The sequence below is a fragment of the Rana temporaria genome, chromosome 8 (genome assembly GCF_905171775.1).
Source record: "Rana temporaria chromosome 8, aRanTem1.1, whole genome shotgun sequence".
Taxonomy (NCBI): domain Eukaryota; kingdom Metazoa; phylum Chordata; class Amphibia; order Anura; family Ranidae; genus Rana; species Rana temporaria.
Genome location: NC_053496.1, coordinates 179,735,448 through 179,755,032, shown reverse-complemented (window position 1 = coordinate 179,755,032; position 19,585 = coordinate 179,735,448). Strand labels below are relative to the sequence as shown.

The window sequence follows — 19,585 nt, the reverse complement described above, 5'->3', positions numbered from 1 at the left end:
AAATGAAAAGAATTTGTTCCGCATTGACTTCAATGGCATGCAATACCGCATGTGGCCAGAGGTGGGGGGTGCCAGGGAGCCTCAGATCGGCTCTGCATGGCTCCAGCGCCCCCCACCTCAGGTCAACTGTGGTACTGCACACCACTGTGGATTGAATCCTGCTCGTATTGCAAGACAACACTCGCAAACCGAGTCAGGATTTTTAAAAATACAGCGCTCGTATTGCGAAACTCTTGTTACCACGTTACTCACAATCCGAGGTTTCACTGTACACCAAATGTATTAGTTATTTGTCATTGGACCAACGACAAGCCACCATCTTTTGTAAAGCAAAATAAAGATCAATGTCAAGCATCATCCAACTAAAAGTTTCATTTGTGAGCAGTGAACGAGCGACTCCTACTCTCTCTGAAGAGCTTTTCAACAATGAGCTTCTTACAACAACATGTTATCTGCCAACTGTAATGACCTTTTTACTGCAGCTTCTACAGGATGTGCACTACATGTGGGGGCTCGTCCGGGATCCCTCTGAGCACCAAGGTGAGTGAGCAGTGAATGAGCGGCTCCTACTCTCTCTGATGATCTTTTCAACAATGAGCTTCTCATAACAACATGTTATCTGCCAACTGTGATTACCTTTTTACTGCAGCTTCTACAGGAGGTGCACTACATGTGGGGGCTCGTCCGGGATCCCTCTGAGCACCAAGATGAGTGAGCAGTGAACGAGCGACTCCCACCCTCTCTGAAGAGCTTTTCAACAATGAGCTTCTTACAACAACATGTTATCTGCCAACTGTAATGACCTTTTTTACTGCAACTTCAACAGGAGGTGCACTACATGTGGGGGCTCGTCCGGGATCCCTCTGAGCACTAAGGTGAGTGAGCAGTGAACGAGCGACTCCTACTCTCTCTGAAGAGCTTTTCAACAACGAGCTTCTTACAACATGTTATCTGCCAACTGTGATGACCGTTTTACTGCAGCTTCTACAGGAGGCGCACTACATGTGGGGACTCGTCCGGGATCCCTATAAGGAGCACCAAGGTGAGTGAGCAGTGAACGAGCAACTCCTACTCTTTCTGAAGAGCTTTTCCACAATGAGCTTATTACAACAACATGTTATCTGCCAACTGTGATGACCTTTTTTACTGCAGCTTCTACAGGAGGTGCACTACATGTGGGGGCTCGTCCGGGATCCCTCTAAGGAGCACAAGGGGGAGTGAGCAGTGAACGAGCGACTCCCACTGTCTCTGATGATCTTTTCAATTCTTATAACAACATGTTATCTGTTACCGGTATATATGTCAACAGCATCAACAGCCATGTGCTAATTATTTAGCATTTAATAGTTTTCCCACACTCCGAAATGAAAAAGGATCTTCACATGTATGAATTCTCTGAGGCCTCGTACACACGACGAGGAACTCGTCGTAAATTAAACATCGTTTTCCTCGACGAGTTCCTTGTTAGGCTTGTCGAGAATCATGACAAGCTTTCTTTGCGTACAAACTGTCAAGACAAAATCTCGTTGTTCTCAAACGCGGGGACGTACATCACGTACAACGGCACTATAAAGGGGAAGTTTGATTCCACTAATCTCATGTTACTGCGTGTTAAGTAAAAGTTTGGTGAGAGACGATTCGCGCTTTTCAGTCTGTTACAGCGTGACGAATGTGCTATCTCCATTACAAACCCTACTTTTACCGAAGGTGCGCTCCCGTCTCAGACTTTATTCTGAGCATGCGCAGGTTTCTAAGCATACACACGAACGTGTTTCTCGTCGTAAACCAGCCCGACGAGGAAATTGAAACTCCCGACGAGGAAAAAGAGAACTTTTTTTCTCGTCAAGTTCCACATCAGTTTTCTCGACGAAAAACATACACACGACCGTTTTCCTCGGCAAAAAGGCTCTGCCACCAAGTTTCTTGATGGATTCTGTCGAGGAAAACGGTCGTGTGTACGAGGCCTCAGGTTTAAAAAGTTTTGTTTCCTCAATAAAAATGTATAATAGATTTTGCTTCCTCAGTGATTTTTTTTCTTCTTTAAGTGTGTGGCTCTTCACAGGTTAAGGTCTTACTTTACGTTATCTTACGTTAGTGAAACATTTCCCACACTCTGAATATGACGAAGAACATTCTCCTTGTGAATTACCTGGTGTTTTTTAAGGTCAGACCAAAACATTTTTCGCACTCTAGACAGTAAAAAAAACAAAAAAAAAACCAGCTCAACAGGTCTGCTGTAGGTCTGTTTTCCGATTGCAACATTGCCCGCACTCTGCACATGACTAAGAGCGTTCGCTCATGTGAATTTTCTGGTGTGTAAGTAGACTTCCTTTTTGAGTGAAACTTTTTCCACAATCTGTACACAAAAAAGGACGCTCACCCGTATGAATCCTCTGGTGTCTAAGAAAGTTTTGCTTCATAGTGAAACATTTCCCACACTCTTGACATGAGAAAGGACGCTCGCCTGTGTGAATTCTCTGGTGTATAATAAGGTTTTCTTTCTCGCTGAAACATTTCCCGCACTCTGGACAGGAGAAAGGTCGCTCACCTGTGTGAGTTCTCTGGTGTTTAAGAAAGTGTTGCTTCATGGTGAAACACTGCCCGCACTCTGAACATGAAAAAGGACGCTCGCCCGTGTGAATTTTCTGGTGAGTAAGAAGACTTCCTTTTTGAGTGAAACTCTTCCCACAATCTGAACATAAAAAAGGACGCTCCCCCGTGTGAATTCTCAGGTGTCTAAGAAGGTCTACTTTCTGAGTGTAGCATTTCCCGCACTCTGAACACGGGAAAGGTCGCTCACCTGTGTGAATTCTCTGGTGTTTAAGAAACTGTTGTTTCATAGTGAAACATTTCCCACACTCTAAGCATGAGAAAGGACGCTCACCAACATGAATTCTCTGGTGTATAAGAAGGTTTCCTTTCTCACTGAAACTTTTCTCACACTCAGAACATTGATAAGGACGCTCACCCGTGTGAATTCTCTGGTGCCTAAGAAGATTTCCTTTCTGAATAAAACCTTTTCCGCACTCCGAGCATGAATAAGGACGGTCACCCGTGTGAATTCTCTGGTGTCTACGAAGGTCTTCTCCATGAGAAAAACATTTTCCACACTCTGAACAGGAAAAGGGGCGTTCACCTGTATGAGTTCTCTGGTGATGAAGAAGCTGTCTCTTAAAAATAAAACTTTTTCCGCACTCTGAACAGGAAAAAGGACGCTCGCCCGTGTGAATCTTCTGGTGTCTGAGAAGATCTGCTTTCTGAGCGCAAGATTTCCCACACTCTGAACACGAATAAGGGCGCTCACCCGTGTGAATTTTCTGGTGTGTATGTAGACTTCCCTTCTGAGTGAAACTTTTTCCACAATCTGTACATAAATAAGGACGCTCACCCGTGTGAATTCTCAGGTGTCTAAGAAGGTCTACTTTCTGAGTGTAACATTTCCCACACTCTGAGCATTCAAAAGGACGTTCACCTGTGTGAATCCTCTGATGTTTGAGAAGTTTTTCTTTCCGAGCGAAAGCTTTCCCGCACTCTGAACATGAAAAAGGTCGCTCACCCGTGTGAATTCTCTGGTGCATAACAAGTACTTTTTTCTTACTGAAACATTTCCCGCACTCTGAACACGAGAAAGGGCGCTCTTCTGTGTGACTTCTCTGGTGTATAAGGAGGTCTCTGTTTTCAGTGAAACTTTTCCCACACACTGAACATGAAAGTGAACGCTCCTCTGTGTGAGCTCCTTCAAGACCTAAAGAAGATTCCTGGGGAATAGATAGATCTGTTGATCTGTCAGCACTGGGAGATCTCAGATGGATTTCTGAAGGAACAGGATGTGATTTATGAGAGGACTCCTCGGGGGTGGAGCAATCCATTGATCGCTCCAAAGGGGAAGGTCTGTGATGTATAATTTCCGTGATGGGAGAATATTGCGTGATGCCTTTTTCTTCCACATAATCTTGAGATAATAGAAGACATCTTTCTGAGGTATCATTGATATAACGTCCGTCTGTTGAAAAAAAAAAAAAAAACGTTAACCACTTAAGCCCCGGGACCATTATGCAGCTAAAGGACCTGGCCCCTTTTTGCAATTCGGCACTGCGTCGCTTTAACTGACAATTGTCGTGCGGCGTGGCTCCCAAACAAAATTGACGTGCTTTTTTTCTCACACATAGAGCTTTCTTTTGGTGGTATTTGATCACCTCTACGTTTTTTATTTTTTGCGCTATAAACAAAAATAGAGTGACAATTTAAAAAAAAAATGCAATATTTTGTACTTTTTGCTATAATAAATAACCCTCAATTTTTTTTTTTTTAAAAAGCTAATTTTTCCAAAAGTTTTTAGGTTCATATGTATTCTTCTACATATTTTTAGTAAAAATTAAATAAAAATAATCGCAATAAGCGTTTATTAATTGGTTTGCGCAAAAGTTATAGCGCCTACAAAATAGGGGATAGTTTTAAGCCATTTTTATTATCATTTTTTTTTTCTACTAGTAATGGCGGTGATCAGCGATTTTCGAAATGACTGCGACTTTATGGCGGACACATCGAACACTTTTGACACATGTTTGGGACCATTGTCATTTATACTGCGATCAGTGCTATAAAATGCACTGATTACTGTAAAAATGACACTGGCAGTGAAGGGGTTAACCACTAGGTGGCGCTGAAGTGGTTATGTGTGTCCTAGGGAGTGATTCTAACTGTTAGGGGGAGGAGCTACCAGTGACACGTCACTGATCACTGTTCCCGATCATGAGGGAACAGTAGATCAGTGACATGTCACTAGGCAGAACAGGGGAAAGCCTTGTTTACAAAGGCATCCCCCTGTTCTGCTTTGCAGGCCGCTCGGGAACATCGAGTTTCCGGGACTCACAAAGGCATGCATCGGGTGTGCGCAAAAAATTTAAAGGGACATACAGGTACGCTAATTTGCCTGTCCGTGCCATTGTGTCGACGTATATCGTCGTGCGCCGGTCGCTATGTTGTTAAACCATCTTCCCAACTTTGGTGGCTTTCCATTTCTAATTCGATCTCATCTTACTGGATAATGTGAAAGTCCGCTAATTCCCAAGAACTTTTGGTCAAACTTCATTTCTAATACTCGGGGAAGGAATATTAAAATGTGAACTATTTCAGCCTCAATGGTCATTACCTGCACCGATATCTAGGGAAGATTGCTCAAGTTCATTTTCCATATTCATCTCCACCTTCTCCGTAGGCTGGTGATCTCCCATCACATACGTCTCTTCTTCTTCCTCTTTTATCTCAGTTTTGATATCAATTGGATCTTTGCCCTATACCCCGAAAATTATTAAAAATTATGTCTGTAAAAAGTATTAATACCTAGAGACTACATCGAAGAATGTTATCTTATAAAGAGTGTAGAATCTCTTTAAAGTTCTAGGTGCCCCATTCCACCTACCTGATGATGGTGGGGGATGGTGTGATCTTCCTGTGTGGAATCCCGGGAATACAGAGGACGGGGACATCTCTCTGGTGGGTTCCCATTACTGGATCCATCTGTAGGAAACACACACACTGACTGGATCCATTGTTTCTATGTGTTTATCAGATGATGGGGGATCTAGATGGAGCCTCCGTACTGCTCTCTCCTTTACAATAAAGTCTCCTCTTACCCGGTGATGTGAGGGGCGGCTGATTCTCCATCATGACGTCCTTGTAGAGATCCTTGTGTCCTTCTAAATACTCCCACTCCTCCATGGAGAAATAGACAGTGACATCCTGACACCTTATAGGAACCTGACACACACAATGATACAGTCACCATCCAGACACATCCCTTGTCTGTTACTGGATAATGTCCCAGAATTCCCGGCACCGCTCACCTCTCCTGTCAGCAGATCAATGATCTTCTTGGTGACTTCTAGAATCTTCCTATTGCCTTTTTAGTTGTCATGGAGAGGCACCTCAAAGCCGATGGGCCACCAGACTATACAGTCTCTCTATATATATATATATAAAAAAAAAAAAAAAACGTTAAAACACTACCATATTTATTTCCAGCTCTAGAACTCTTGTTTTTATGATGTCATGTGACCTCCCAGAATCCTCATCACCTCTCCAGTCAGGTCTGTGATTTATTAATAGAGATAAGAGTGATGTCATGTGACCTCCCAGAATCCTCCTCACCTCTCCGGTCAGGTCTGTGTTTTATTAATAGAGATAAGAGTGATGTCATGTGACCTCCCAGAATCCTCCTCACCTCTCCGGTCAGGTCTGTGTTTTATTAATAGAGATAAGAGTGATGTCATGTGACCTCTCAGAATCCTCCTCACCTCTCAGGTGAGCAGGTAGATGATCTCCAGGGTGAGGTCCAATATCCTTTCCTCCATCTGAATCTGGTCCTCGTCCATCCTCATTGAGGTGGTCAATGTGGAAAGTCCTTTAATCTTTAAGCAGATAATAAATTATGGTAATCTGTCCTACATAAAAAAAAAAACTTTAATCGAGTTTTAAAAATAGACTCTGTCACCAGGATATTCAACAGACCCATGTAAAAGCAAAAGTGTTAATTTTTACCTATTCGAGGTGGCACTGAATACATTGTCTCTTTGCTCAACATCTACAGACTCTGAAAACCCATCAACATTCAACCAGCTTCGACAGTTGGATAAATGGCTCTATATTTAGGATGTATCCGGTCTATAAACCAGAGGCTCTGGATGGACAGTTGGATAAATGGCTCTATATTTAGGATGTATCTGGTCTATAAACCAGAGGCTCTGGATGGACAGTTGGAAAAATGGCTCTATATTTAGGATGGATCAGGTCTATAAACCAGAGGCTCTGGATGGACAGTTGGATAAATGGCTCTATATTTAGGATGTATCCGGTCTATAAACCAGAGGCTCTGGATGGACAGTTGGATAAATGGTTCTATATTTAGTATGTATCCGGTCTATAAACCAGAGGCTCTGGATGGACAGTTGGATAAATGGCTCTATATTTAGGATGGATCTGGTCTATAAACCAGAGGTTCTGGATGGACAGTTGGATAAATGGCTCTATATTTAGGATGTATCTGGTCTATAAACCAGAGGCTCTGTATATACAGTTGGATAATCGGTTCTATATTTAGGATGTATCCGGTCTATAAACCAGAGGCTCTGGATTGACAGTTGTATATATTGACATGCCATCACAGTGACTATGGAGGAAGAGGACGGACATGACGGGGTTACTGGGTGAAATAGAAAATAAGATCTTATTACCTCCTCTCCTGCCAGGTCTAGCAATGTCTTCTCTCTACTTCCTTTCGAATCACCTCTCACCCAGAACTTCCTGTTTTAGCCTAAAATCATTTCCTGACTGTGCTTTCCACTTGCGTTAGGTGAGATTGCCACCTTGTGGACAATAAAAAGACATCTGCTTGTGTTCGTATGTGTATATACAGTAGATATGCATTTATATATATATGTATGTAGCGCTGGTCTCCCAACGAGTCGGGCGCTATTGTTAATTTAGGGGTGTTTTACAGTCTGCCGGTTTGGCTTAAAGGCTCTTTGGCTGTAAGGTAGGAAGTTCTGGACTAAAATCCTGTGGCAGCGGATTCCTGACTATCCATCCTGTGCTCTCAGACGGCCTGTGGCAATACTGTCCGTGCGTCATTCTGGCTGCTGGGCCATGTGAGAGGGGTCAATCCGGGTGAGCAATACCCACTCAGGAGCGAGTGGTGAATACTGGAACTTTGAATACTTTTTGTGCATTCTGTACCGCCTACCTGAACCTTCACCTTCTCTCTACTTCCCTCACAAGATTTATGCAGCAAAAATAAAACCTAACAGTTGAAGGTTTTACATCTTGTGTGGACATTGCAATTTCTACAGACTTTCTTCCCTAGACAACGAACTTAGAGGTAATGTGCAAAACCCAAAATCTAAACCAGCAGCTCCTACGGGGGTAGTGCTACATTTATATCACTAGAGGGGTCACCAGCAGGAGGAAGGAGGTCCTGATTCCTCTATATAGATCTTTATATCACTAGAGGGGTCACCAGCAGGAGGAAGGAGGTCCTGATCCCTCTATATAGATCTTTATATCACTAGAGGGATCACCAACAGGAGGAAGGAGGTCCTGATCCCTCTATATAGATCTTTATATCACTAGAGGGGTCACCAACAGGAGGAAGGAGGTCCTGATTCCTCTATATAGATCTTTATATCACTAGAGGGATCACCAGCAGAAGGAAGAAGGTCCTGATTCCTCTATATAGATTTTTATATCACTAGAGGGGTTACCAGCAGAAGGAAGGAGGTCCTGATTCCTCTATATAGATCTTTATATCACTAGAGGGGTCTTCATCAGGAGGAAGGAGGTCCTGATTCCTCTATATAGATCTTTATATCACTAGAGGGGTCACCAGCAGGAGGAAGAAGGTCTTGATTCCTCTATATAGATCTATATATCACTAGAGGGGTCACCAGCAGGAGGAAGGAGGTCCTGATTCCTCTATATAGATCTTTATATCACTAGAGGGGTCACCAGCAGGAGGAAGAAGGTCTTGATTCCTCTATATAGATCTTTAGTTAGACCTCATTTAGAATACTGTGTCTATGAGTTCAGAGAAAGGTAACAAAAATGGTGAAGGATACAACACATCAGGAACTTAAAGTGGTTGTTAAGCCACTCTAACCTGTATATACCATCAGCACTGCCTCCTATTGTAGTATCCCCCTCGGTGTGTGATTTATAAAAAATAAATGCTGCAAATACCTCATTTCACTGACGAGATTGCGATCACATGACTGACTAGCTGGGCTGAGATTTCCATGCTGATGTCAGTTTGGAGGGGAGGAGGAGAGAGAGCTGGCTGGTCTAGAACTAGAACACAGGCCGGGAATAGGGGCAGGTGGCAGGCAGGGCAATCCAGGGAGAGGGCCGAGGTCTTTTGATGGTCTGCAGGGGAGGAGCTCTGAGGAAAATGGAAGCTTTGCTTGGATATTGGACATATGGGTTCCCCTATAAGAGTCATGTACCTACAATGTCATCTTCCACAGCATTACATGGGAAACGCAGAAGAACCCCAGACTGGGGGGGGAAGGGGAACCCCATGTTGTAGAAATATGTAAGGAAGAAATATATTTGTAAAAAAATTACGAGAATATAGAGAATATAAGTGTAGAAGTTTCTTGTTTATTTAACAAAATCAAAATAATTGATTACCGCACAATAAAATGAATCACTGACATGAAATGAAATATTATATTTGTAGAAGTAAAATTCTAAATACAGTGGAACCTCGGATTACGAGCATGATCCGTTCCAGGAGAATGCTCGTAATCCAAAGTACTCGCATATCAAAGCGAGTTTCCCCATAGAAGACAATGGAAATGAAAATAATTTGTTCCGCATTGACTTCAATGGCATGCAATACCGCATTTGGCCAGAGGTGGGGGTGCCGGAGAGCCTAGGTAACACTTGGAAAGCCCCGAGGACAGCTCAGCTGAACTCGGAAAGGCTCAGGAACTGAGTATTTCCGAACGGCTCAGATCGGCTCTGCATGGCTCCGGCGCCCCCCCCCACCTCAGGCCAAGTGTGGTACTGCACACCACTGTGGATTGAATCCTGCTCATATTTCAAGACAACACTCGCAAACCGAGTCAGGATTTTTAAAAATACAGCGCTCGTATTGCGAAACTCTTGTTACCACGTCATTCGCAATCCGAGGTGTCACTGTACACCAAATGTATTAATTACTTTTCATTGGACCAACGACAAGCCACCATCTTTTGTAAAGCAAAGTAAAGATCAATGCCAAGCATCATCCAAATAAAAGTTTCATTTGTGAAGGACAAATTCTGATTGGCTACTGTAGGTTCCTGCATTTTATTACATTGAGCTTTTGTGCACCTAGCAAAATACATACACATTCATTAAGTTATTCAGTAAAATACCAAAATAATATTAACATTCAATTAGATCAACAGCGTTGTTTAATCAAAAGAAAAGAGAACCATCTGCTTGTTCTGCTTCCTAAGTATAGGAAATGTTACAGATTCAAATCTGCGCTTCCCAAAAACAGAGTTTAAAAAAACAAATTTCTAATGCCGCGTACACACGACCATTTTTAATGGTCTAGAAAAAACAAAGTTTTTTTCAACCCGATTATTGTTAAGTCAGCCTTGCCTACACACGATCGTGAAAAAAAAAAATGCTCTAGCAAAGCGCGGTGACGTACAACACGTACAACGGCACTATAAAGGGGAAGTTCTCAATAAAAATATCTTTAAAAATAAATAAATAAAGGGGAAGTTCCGTTCAGATGGCGTGTTAGTAAATGTTTGGTGAGAGACGATTCGTGATTTTCAGTCTTCGTGCTATTTAGTCTGATACAGCGTGACAAATATGTTATCTCCATTACGAACGCTAGTTTTACTAGAACGAGCGCTCCGTCTTATAACTTGCTTCTGAGCATGCGTCATTTTTTACATCCCGAAAAACAGTCGTGTGTACGCGGCATCAGTAACACAGGGTTATGCCATCCAAAAGTAAGATCTTTATGTTTGGTAGATGCCAGAGAACTAAAAGGACCGGACAGTGTCCTATATCTCACAGGTGGTAGGATCTCTGCATTCTGTTATGCCAACTGTGATGACCTTTTTTACTGCAGCTTCTACAGGAGGTGCACTACATGTGGGGGCTCGTCCGGGATCCCTCTAAGGAGCACTAAGGTGAGTGAGCAGTGGACAAGCGACTCCTACTCTCTCTGATGATCTTTTCAACAATGAGCTTCTTACAACAACATGTTATCTGCCAACTGTGATGACCTTTTTTACTACAGCTTCTACAGGAGGTGTACTACATGTGGGGGCTCGTCCGGGATCCCTCTAAGGAGCACCAAGGTGAGTGAGCAGTGAACGAGCGACTCCTACTCTCTCTGATGATCTTTTCAACAATGAGCTTCTTACAAAAACATGTTATCTGTCACCGGTATATATGTCAACAGCATCAACAGCCATGTGCTAATTATTTAACCTTTAATAATTTTCCCACACTCCGAAATGAAAAACAACGCTTGCCAACGTGAATTCTCTGGTGTCTAAGAAGGTTTCCTTTCTGAATTAAACCTTTCCCACACTCCGAGCATCAACAAGGATGGTCACCCGTATGAATTCTCTGATGTATAATAGATTTTGCTTCCTGAGTGAATTTTTTTTTTCTTTTTTTAAGAGTGTGGCTCTTCGCATGTTAAGGTTTTACTTGTTAGTGAAACATTTCCCACACTCTGAACATGATGGACATTTTCCTTGTGAATTACCTTGTGTTTTTTAAGTTCTGACCAAAACATTTTTCGCACTCTAGACAGTAAAAAAAAACCAGCTCAACAGGTCTGCTGTAGGTCTGTTTTCCGATTGCAACATTTCCCGCACTCTGAACATGACTAAGAGCGTTCGCTCATGTGAACTTTCAGGTGTGTAAGTAGACTTCCTTTTTGAGTGAAACTTTTTCCACAATCTGTACACACAAAAGGACGCTCACCCGTATGAATCCTCTGGTGTATAAGAAAGTTTTGCTTCAAAGTGAAACATTTCCCACACTCTTGACATGAGAAAGGACGCTCGCCTGTGTGAATTCTCTGGTGTATAATAAGGTTTTCTTTCTCGCTGAAACATTTCCCGCACTCTGTACAGGAGAAAGGTCGCTCACCTGTGTGAGTTCTCTGGTGTTTAAGAAAGTGTTGCTTCCTGGTGAAACACTGCCCGCACTCTGAACATGAAAAGGGACGCTCGCCCGTGTGAATTTTCTGGTGAGTAAGAAGACTTCCTTTTAGAGTGAAACTCTTCCCACAATCTGAACATGAAAAAGGACGCTCCCCCGTGTGAATTCTCAGGTGTCTAAGAAGGTCTACTTTCTGAGTGTAGCATTTCCCGCACTCTGAACACGGGAAAGGTCGCTCACCTGTGTGAATTCTCTGGTGTTTAAGAAACTCTTGTTTCCTAGTGAAACATTTCCCACACTCTAAGCATGAGAAAGGACGCTCACCAACATGAATTCTCTGGTGTCTAAGAAGGTTTCCTTTCTCACTGAAACTTTTCTCACACTCAGAACATTGATAAGGACGCTCACCCGTGTGAATTCTCTGGTGCCTAAGAAGGTTTTCTTTCTGAATGAAACCTTTTCCGCACTCCGAGCATGAATAAGGACGGTCGCCCGTGTGAATTTTCTGGTGTCTACGAAGGTCTTCTCCATGAGAAAAACATTTCCCACACTCTGAACAGGAAAAGGGGCGTTCACCTGTATGAGTTGTCTGGTGATGAAGAAGCTCTCTCTTAAAAATAAAACCTTTTCCGCACTCTGGACAGGAAAAAGGACGCTCGCCCGTGTGAATTTTCTGGTGTCTGAGAAGATCTGCTTTCTGAGTGAAAGATTTCCCACACTCTGAACACGAATAAGGGCGCTCACCCGTGTGAATTTTCTGGTGTGTATGTAGACTTCCCTTTTGAGTGAAACTTTTTCCACAATCTGTACATAAATAGGGACGCTCACCCGTGTGAATTCTCAGGTGCCTAAGAAGGTCTGCTTTCTGAGTGTAACATTTCCCACACTCTGAACATTCAAAAGGACGTTCACCTGTGTTAATCCTCTGATGTTTGAGTAGTTTTTCTTTCCGAGCGAAAGCTTTCCCGCACTCTGAACATGAGAAAGGGCGCTCTTCGGTGTGACTTCTCTGGTGTATAAGGAGGTCTCCGTTTTCAGTGAAACATTTCCCACACACTGAACATGAAAGTGAACGCTCCTCTGTGTGAGCTCCTTCAAGACCTAAAGAAGATTCCTGGGGAATAGATGGATCTGTTGATCTGTCAGCACTGGGAGATCTCAGATGGATTTCTGAAGGAACAGGATGTGATTTAGAAGAGGACTCCTCGGGGGTGGAGCAATCCATTGATCTCTCCAAAGGGGAAGGTCTGTGATGTTTATTTTCCGTGATGGGAGAATATTGCGTGATGCCTTTTTCTTCCACATAATCTTGAGATAATAGAAGACGTCTTTCTGAGGTATCATTGATATAATGTCCATCTGTTGGAAAACAATAAAAAAAAAAGCGTTAATAGTCATTATTCATTAGACACGTGCACACTGAAATATTTTGTTTCGCAATTTCACGTGCATCCAAAAAATACATTTATTTTGTTACTCGTGAAATTCGTTTTTATTTATTTTGTTTCGTAAAAAAAGAAGATTCGACTGTACTGTAAACTGTACGATGCCGCGATCGTACATTTCTGGTCGAATGCTCCGCCTACAAGCTATATTAATTATTATTACTAGTCAGCCAACATTAGAATTCTTCTATAGCCTATGGGCGGAGCATTTGACCATAAATGTCCGCTTGTGGCGATCATATGTTTTTAGCTGCTTCGTCGAATCTTCATGTCTCTATAATGTCGACTCTTTTCTCTCTGTGCCGACTCTTTTCCCTCTATGTCGACTCTTTTCCCTCTATGTCGACTCTTTTCTCTCTATGTCGACTCTTTTGCCTCTATGTCGACTCTTTTGCCTCTATGTCGACGCTTTATGTCTCTTTAATGTTGAATCTTTTCTCTCTATGTCAAATCTTTTCTCTATAATGTTGAATCTTTTCTCCCTATGTCGACTCCTTTCTCTCTATAATGTTGAATCTTTTCTCTCTATGTCGAATAATCTCGGACTAATAGAGTTAGGTTAGGCATATTAAACCGCAGATTCGATAGACACAGATCGCTATTGTCACCATCATGTCGAATCTTCTATCAATATAAACTGTTGTCGCAACAAAATAAAAATAAAGCATTTTTAATGTCGGATCTTTCGAAATCTGTGCGTTCGTTATCATTTGTTAAAACGAACGCGATAATCCCCGAAATTCAGACGAAAATACCACGATTGCACCTGTCTATTATTCATGTTTTACATTTAAGAGTCACCTATATCAGTCAACATTTCCCTAGCGCTCTGGCAATGAAATTAGAGTAGAAGTTAAAAACAGATAAAGCTTATAATACACCCAAAATATGTGACAACAGTTAACAGTGTTTGTATAGTGATGATATTGTTATGGTGAGGAATCCTTCCTCTTTGCGGGAAATAATGTTATATTATGAGGAATGGAGATGGACCTTTCATATGGTGTACAGTATCTCCTCCTCATTTGTTGGGAACATGACGTTATATTGAGGAATGGAGATGGACCTTTCATATGGTGTACAGTATCTCCTCCTCATTTGTTGGGAACATGACATTATATTGAGGAATGGAGATGGGCCTTTCATATGGTGTACAGTATCTCCTCCTCATTTGTTGGAAACATGACGTTATATTGAGGAATGGAGATGGACCTTTCATATGGTGTACAGTATCTCCTCCTCATTTGAAATTCCGACCGTGTGTAGGCCCCATATGAAATTTTTTGTCGGAATTTCCAACAACAAAGATTTGAGAGCTGGTTCTCAAATTTTCCAACAACAAAATCCGTTCTCGTAAATCCCGAGCGTGTAGACAATTCCGACGCACAAAATTACACGCATGCTCTGAATCTGAAAGTACAAGACGGAAGCGCTCGGTATGGTAAAACTAGCGTTCGTAATGGAGATAGCACATTCGTCACTCTGTAACGGACTGAAAAGCACAAAGCTGAAAAACGCAAATCGTCTCACACCAAACTTCTACTAACACGAGAGCCTCGGAAACAGCCGGAAAGTCAGAGGACAATTCGGCTGACCTCGGAAAGACTCTGTTCACGAGCCTTTCCGAGGTCAGCCGAACTGTCCTCGGGCCTTTCCGAACGGCGATGATCGGCTGCAATCGACTCCAGCGCCCCCCCCCCCCCCCCACCTCAGGCCAAAAGCGGTACCGCACGTCGCTTTGGCCTGAATTCTGCTTGTTTTGCGAGACAACACTCGCAAACCGAGTTAGTATTTTTAGAAATACAGTGATTGTATTGCGAAACGCTCGTTAACCACGTTACTCGCGATCTGAGGTTCCACTGTAGTCCCAAAGCAGGTCAGATGCAGCCGTGAATGAACTTTGAAAGATCCCAGAAGTGTCTAAAACTGATCTCAATAACAAATCGAGAAATGGCATCCCTTATGCTTTAGCTTGTTATAGATATGGTGACTATTGCAAATTAAACCATCTTCCCAACTTTGGTGGCTTACCATTTCTAATTCGATCTCATCTTACTGGATAATGTGAAAGTCCGCTAATTCCCAATAACTTTTGGTCAAACTTCATTCCTGATACTCAGGGAACAAAAATTAAAATGTGAAACTATTCAAGCCTCAATGGTCATTACCTGCACCGATATCTAGGGAAGATTGCTCAAGTTCATTTTTCATTTTCAACTCCACCTTCTCCGTAGGCTGGTGATCTCCCATCACATACGTCTCTTCTTCTTCTTCCTCTTTTATCTCAGTTTTGCTATCAATCGGATCTTTGCCCTAAACCCCGAAAATTATTGAAAATTATGTCTGTAAAAAGTATTAATACCAAGAGACTACATCGAAGAATGTTATCTTATAAAAAGTTTAGAATATCTTTAAAGTTCTAGGTGCCCCATTCCACCTACCTGATGATGGTGAGGGATGGTGTGACCTTCCTGTGTGGAATCCCGGGAATACAAAGGACGGGGACATCTCTCTGGTGGGTTCCCATTACTGGATCCATCTGTAGGAAACACACACACTGACTGAATACATTGTTTCTATGTGTTTATCAGATGATGGGGGATCTAGGTGGACCCTCCGTACTGCTCTCTCCTTTACAATAAAGTCTTCTCTTACCCGGTGATTTGATGGGCGGCTGATTCTCCATCATGACGTCCTTGTAGAGATCCTTGTGTCCTTCTAAATACTCCCACTCCTGCATGGAGAAATAGATAGTGAAATCCTGACACCTTATAGGAACCTGACACACACAATGATACAGTCACCATCCAGACACATCCCTTGTCTGTTCCTGAATAACGTCCCAGAATTCCCGGCACCGCTCACCTCTACTCTCAGCAGATCAATGATCTTCTTGGTGGCCTCTAGAATCTTCCTATTGCCTTTTTAGTTGTCATGGAGAGGCAAAGCCACTGGGCCACCAGACTATACAGTCTCTTTATAATATATAAAGACTCTATAGATAGTCTCTATAAAAAAACATTACCATATTTATTCCCAGCTCTGTTTTTATGATCTCATGTGACCTCCCAGAATCCTCCTCACCTCTCCGGTCAGGTCTGTGTTTTATTAATAGAGATAATAGTGATGTCATGTGACCTCCCAGAATCCTCCTCACCTCTCCGGTCAGGTCTGTGTTTTATTAATAGAGATAAGAGTGATGTCATGTGACCTCCCAGAATCCTCCTCACCTCTCCGGTCAGGTCTGTGTATTATTAATAGAGATAAGAGTGATGTCATGTGACCTCCCAGAATCCTCCTCACCTCTCCGGTCAGGTCTGTGTTTTATTAATAGAGATAATAGTGATGTCATGTGACCTCCCAGAATCCTCCTCACCTCTCCGGTCAGGTCTGTGTTTTATTAATAGAGATAAGAGTGATGTCATGTGACCTCCCAGAATCCTCCTCACCTCTCCGGTCAGGTCTGTGTATTATTAATAGAGATAAGAGTGCTGTCATGTGACCTCCCAGAATCCTCCTCACCTCTCCGGCCAGGTCTGTGTTTTATTAATTGCAATATTTAATGTCACACAGTATTTGCGCAACGCTCTATCGAACTGTATTTTTGGGGGAAAAATTAATTTAAATTAATAAAATAAAAAAATAAAAAACAGTAAAGTTAGCCCAATGTGGAAGATTATGTTACACCGCGAGAATCGTGAATCTTTATTCTAAGAAAAAAAAATCGTGATTCTCCTTTCATCCAGAATCATGCAACTCTAGTACAGATTGAGGACTCTGCATCCTAGATAATAAACCAGAGGCTCTGGATGGACAGTTGGATAAGTGGCTCTATATTTAGGATGGATCCGGTCTATTAACCAGAGGCTCTGGATGGACAGTTGGATAAGTGGCTCTATATTTAGGATGGATCCGGTCTATAAACCAGAGGCTCTGGATGGACAGTTGGATAAATGGCTCTATATTTAGGATGTATCTGGTCTATAAACCAGAGGCTCTGGATGGACAGTTGGATAAATGGCTCTATATTTAGAAAGCATGTGGACATCACAGTGACTATGGAGGAAAAGGACGGACATGACAGGGGGGGGGGGGGGGGGTTACTGGGTGTAAATAGAAAATAATATCTTATTACCTCCTCTTCTTCCAGTTCCAACAATGTCTCCTCTCTACGTCCTGCCGACTCACCTCTCACCTGGAACTTCCTGTCTGGACCTGACATCACTTCCTGTCTGGACCTGACATCACTTCCTTGCGTTCCACTAACGATAAGTCAGACTGCCACCTTGTAGGCAAAAAAAAAAAAAAAAAAACCTGCATCCTTTGTTGGAAAATTGGAGCGCTTCCCCTGTGGTGCATTCTTCCTTTACGTTGCATACATTGTTTTACTTGCATGTTATACAGCGCCTTGAAAAAGTATTCATACCCCTTGAAATTTTCCACATTTTTTCATGTTACCACCAAAAAACGTAAATGTGTTTTATTGGGATTTTATGTGATAGACCAACACAAAGTGCCACATAATTGTGAAGTGGAAGGAAAATGATAAATGGTTTTCAAAATGTTTTACAAATAAATATGTGAAAAGTGTGGAGGGGGGGGGGGCATTTGTATTCAGCCCCCTTTACTCTGATACTCCTAACTAAAATCTAGTGGAACCAATTGTCTTCAGAAGTCACCTAATTAGTCCACCTGTGTGTAATTTTATCTCAGTATAAATACAGCTGTTCTGTGAAGCCCTCAGAGGTTTGTTAGATAACCTTAGTAAACAAACAGCATCATGAAGGCCAAGGAACACACCAGACAGGTCAGGGATAAAGTTGTGGAGAAGTATAAAGCAGGGTTAGATTATAAAAAAAATCTTCCAAGGTTCTCACGGAGCTTCTGTTCAATCCATCATCGGAAAATGGAAAGAGTATGGAACAACTGTAAACCTACCAAGACATGGCCATCTACCTAAACTGACCAGGCCAGGCAAGGAGAGCATTCCTCAGAGAAGCATCCAAGAGGCCCATGGTATCTCTGGAGGAGCTGCAGTGATCCACAGCTCAGGTGGGAGAATCTCTCCACAGGACAGCTTAGGGTCGTTCTCTCCACAAATCTGCCCTTTACGGAAGAGTGACAAGAAGAAAGACATAAGAAGTCCTGTTGACAGTTTGTGAGAAGCCATGTGGAAGAAGGTGCTCTGGTCAGATGAGACCGAAAAGGAACTTTTTAGCCTAAAAGCAAAACACTATGTGTGGCGGAAAACAAACACTGCACATCACCCTGAACACACCATCCCCACTGTGAAACATGGTGGTGGCAGAATCTGTCCACAGGACAACTATGTACAACCTGGCACGCACTTGAGTGCCAAGAAGAGAGCCACATACATCGTTGTTGCATTCTGTGATTTTTCCCGATCAATGTGCCTTCCCAACGGGCTTGTTGTGAATCGCTGAACTTTAACCACCTCAGCCCCAAGTAAGGTTTACCCCCCTTCATGACCAGGCCATTTTTTTTGCGTTACTTTAACTGACAATTGCGCGGTCGTGCGATTCTGTACCCAAATAAAATTGATGTCCTTCCCCCCCCCACAAACAGAGCTTTCTTTTGTTGGTATTTGATCACCTCTGCTTTTTTTTGGCACACGCCCTTTGGACGCACCATAATCAATCAGACGCACAATAATCCCCCCCTCCACCGAATGGTTTGGACCAGTGCACAAAGCAAGGTCCATAAAGACATGGATGAGCGACTCTGTGCAGGCCAGTCAAGTTCCTCCAACCCAAACTCGCTCATCCATGTCTTTATGGACCTTGCTTTGTGCACTGGTCCAAACCATTCAGTGGAGGGGGGATTATGGTGTGGGGGGTTGTTTCTCAGGGGTTGGGTTGGCCCCTTAGTTCCAGTGAAGGGAACTCTTCAGGTGTCAGAATACCAAGACATTTTGGACAATTTTATGCTCCCAATGTTGTGGGAATAGTTTGGGGTTGGCCCCTTCCTGTTCCAACATGACTGCCCACCAGTGCACAAAGCAAGGTCCATATGGGTGAGCAAGATTGCACAACCTCGTCTCACCAATGTCAATGCAGGATCGCGTCTCAGTGTATCTGCTATGGGGGCGGTCCAGGACTGGGTAAGCAGAGTGGCTGAAGTGGACTGGACTCACTGATATGCACTACCACCGAGCTAAGAAATTCCTCACTGTCACAGCGTGAACCCACATAGAAGTTGCCATCCACGATCTTTGGTTTTGAAGTTTGCGCATGGGGATGGGTGTTGGAATGTTCAAAGAAACAAAGAATATATGCAAATCACATGTGTCAGTTTTACAAACTTTATTTAGATACAGTTTGTGAAGTGCCATTTGGATTCATTTGTATATAACTGTTCAATGCAGGATCTCGTCTCATTGACGTCAATGCACGACCACGTTTCATGGACGTCAATGCACAACCACGTCTCACTGGCATCTA

The 19,585-nt window shown here is 42.8% G+C and overlaps 2 protein-coding genes across 3 annotated transcripts; both read right to left on the bottom strand.

Annotated features, from left to right (window-relative positions):
• Nucleotides 1-2,004: 2,004 nt before the first annotated feature.
• On the bottom strand, nt 2,005-15,598 carry LOC120910035 (gastrula zinc finger protein XlCGF26.1-like). Of its 2 annotated transcripts, none has more exons than XM_040321884.1 (3): nt 15,566-15,598; nt 5,153-5,294; nt 2,005-4,003 (listed from the first exon to the last, which is right to left on the bottom strand). In XM_040321884.1, the coding sequence occupies exons 2-3, from the start codon at nt 5,232-5,234 to the stop codon at nt 2,283-2,285; spliced, it is 1,803 nt and encodes a 600-aa protein (XP_040177818.1). In that variant the 5' UTR covers nt 5,235-5,294; nt 15,566-15,598; the 3' UTR covers nt 2,005-2,282. The 2 variants fall into 2 exon arrangements, with proteins under 2 accessions (XP_040177818.1, XP_040177817.1); XM_040321883.1 differs by lacking the exon at nt 15,566-15,598 and adding an exon at nt 5,423-5,457.
• Nucleotides 10,523-15,392, bottom strand: LOC120910050 (gastrula zinc finger protein XlCGF26.1-like). Its single transcript, XM_040321901.1, has 2 exons — nt 15,293-15,392; nt 10,523-13,038 (listed from the first exon to the last, which is right to left on the bottom strand). The coding sequence occupies exons 1-2, from the start codon at nt 15,372-15,374 to the stop codon at nt 11,402-11,404; spliced, it is 1,719 nt and encodes a 572-aa protein (XP_040177835.1). The 5' UTR covers nt 15,375-15,392; the 3' UTR covers nt 10,523-11,401.
• Nucleotides 15,599-19,585: the final 3,987 nt, after the last annotated feature.

Coding starts and splice junctions, on each gene's coding strand:
- LOC120910035 (XM_040321884.1), bottom strand. CDS start 5,234: ATGGGAGATCACCAGCCTACGGAGAAGGTGGAGATGAATATGGAAAAT. Junction 4,004..5,152: donor TTCCCTAGATATCGGTGCAG/GTAATGACCATT, acceptor TTTTTTCAACAG/ACGGACGTTATATCAATGAT.
- LOC120910050 (XM_040321901.1), bottom strand. CDS start 15,374: ATGGGAGATCACCAGCCTACGGAGAAGGTGGAGTTGAAAATGAAAAAT. Junction 13,039..15,292: donor TTCCCTAGATATCGGTGCAG/GTAATGACCATT, acceptor GTTTTCCAACAG/ATGGACATTATATCAATGAT.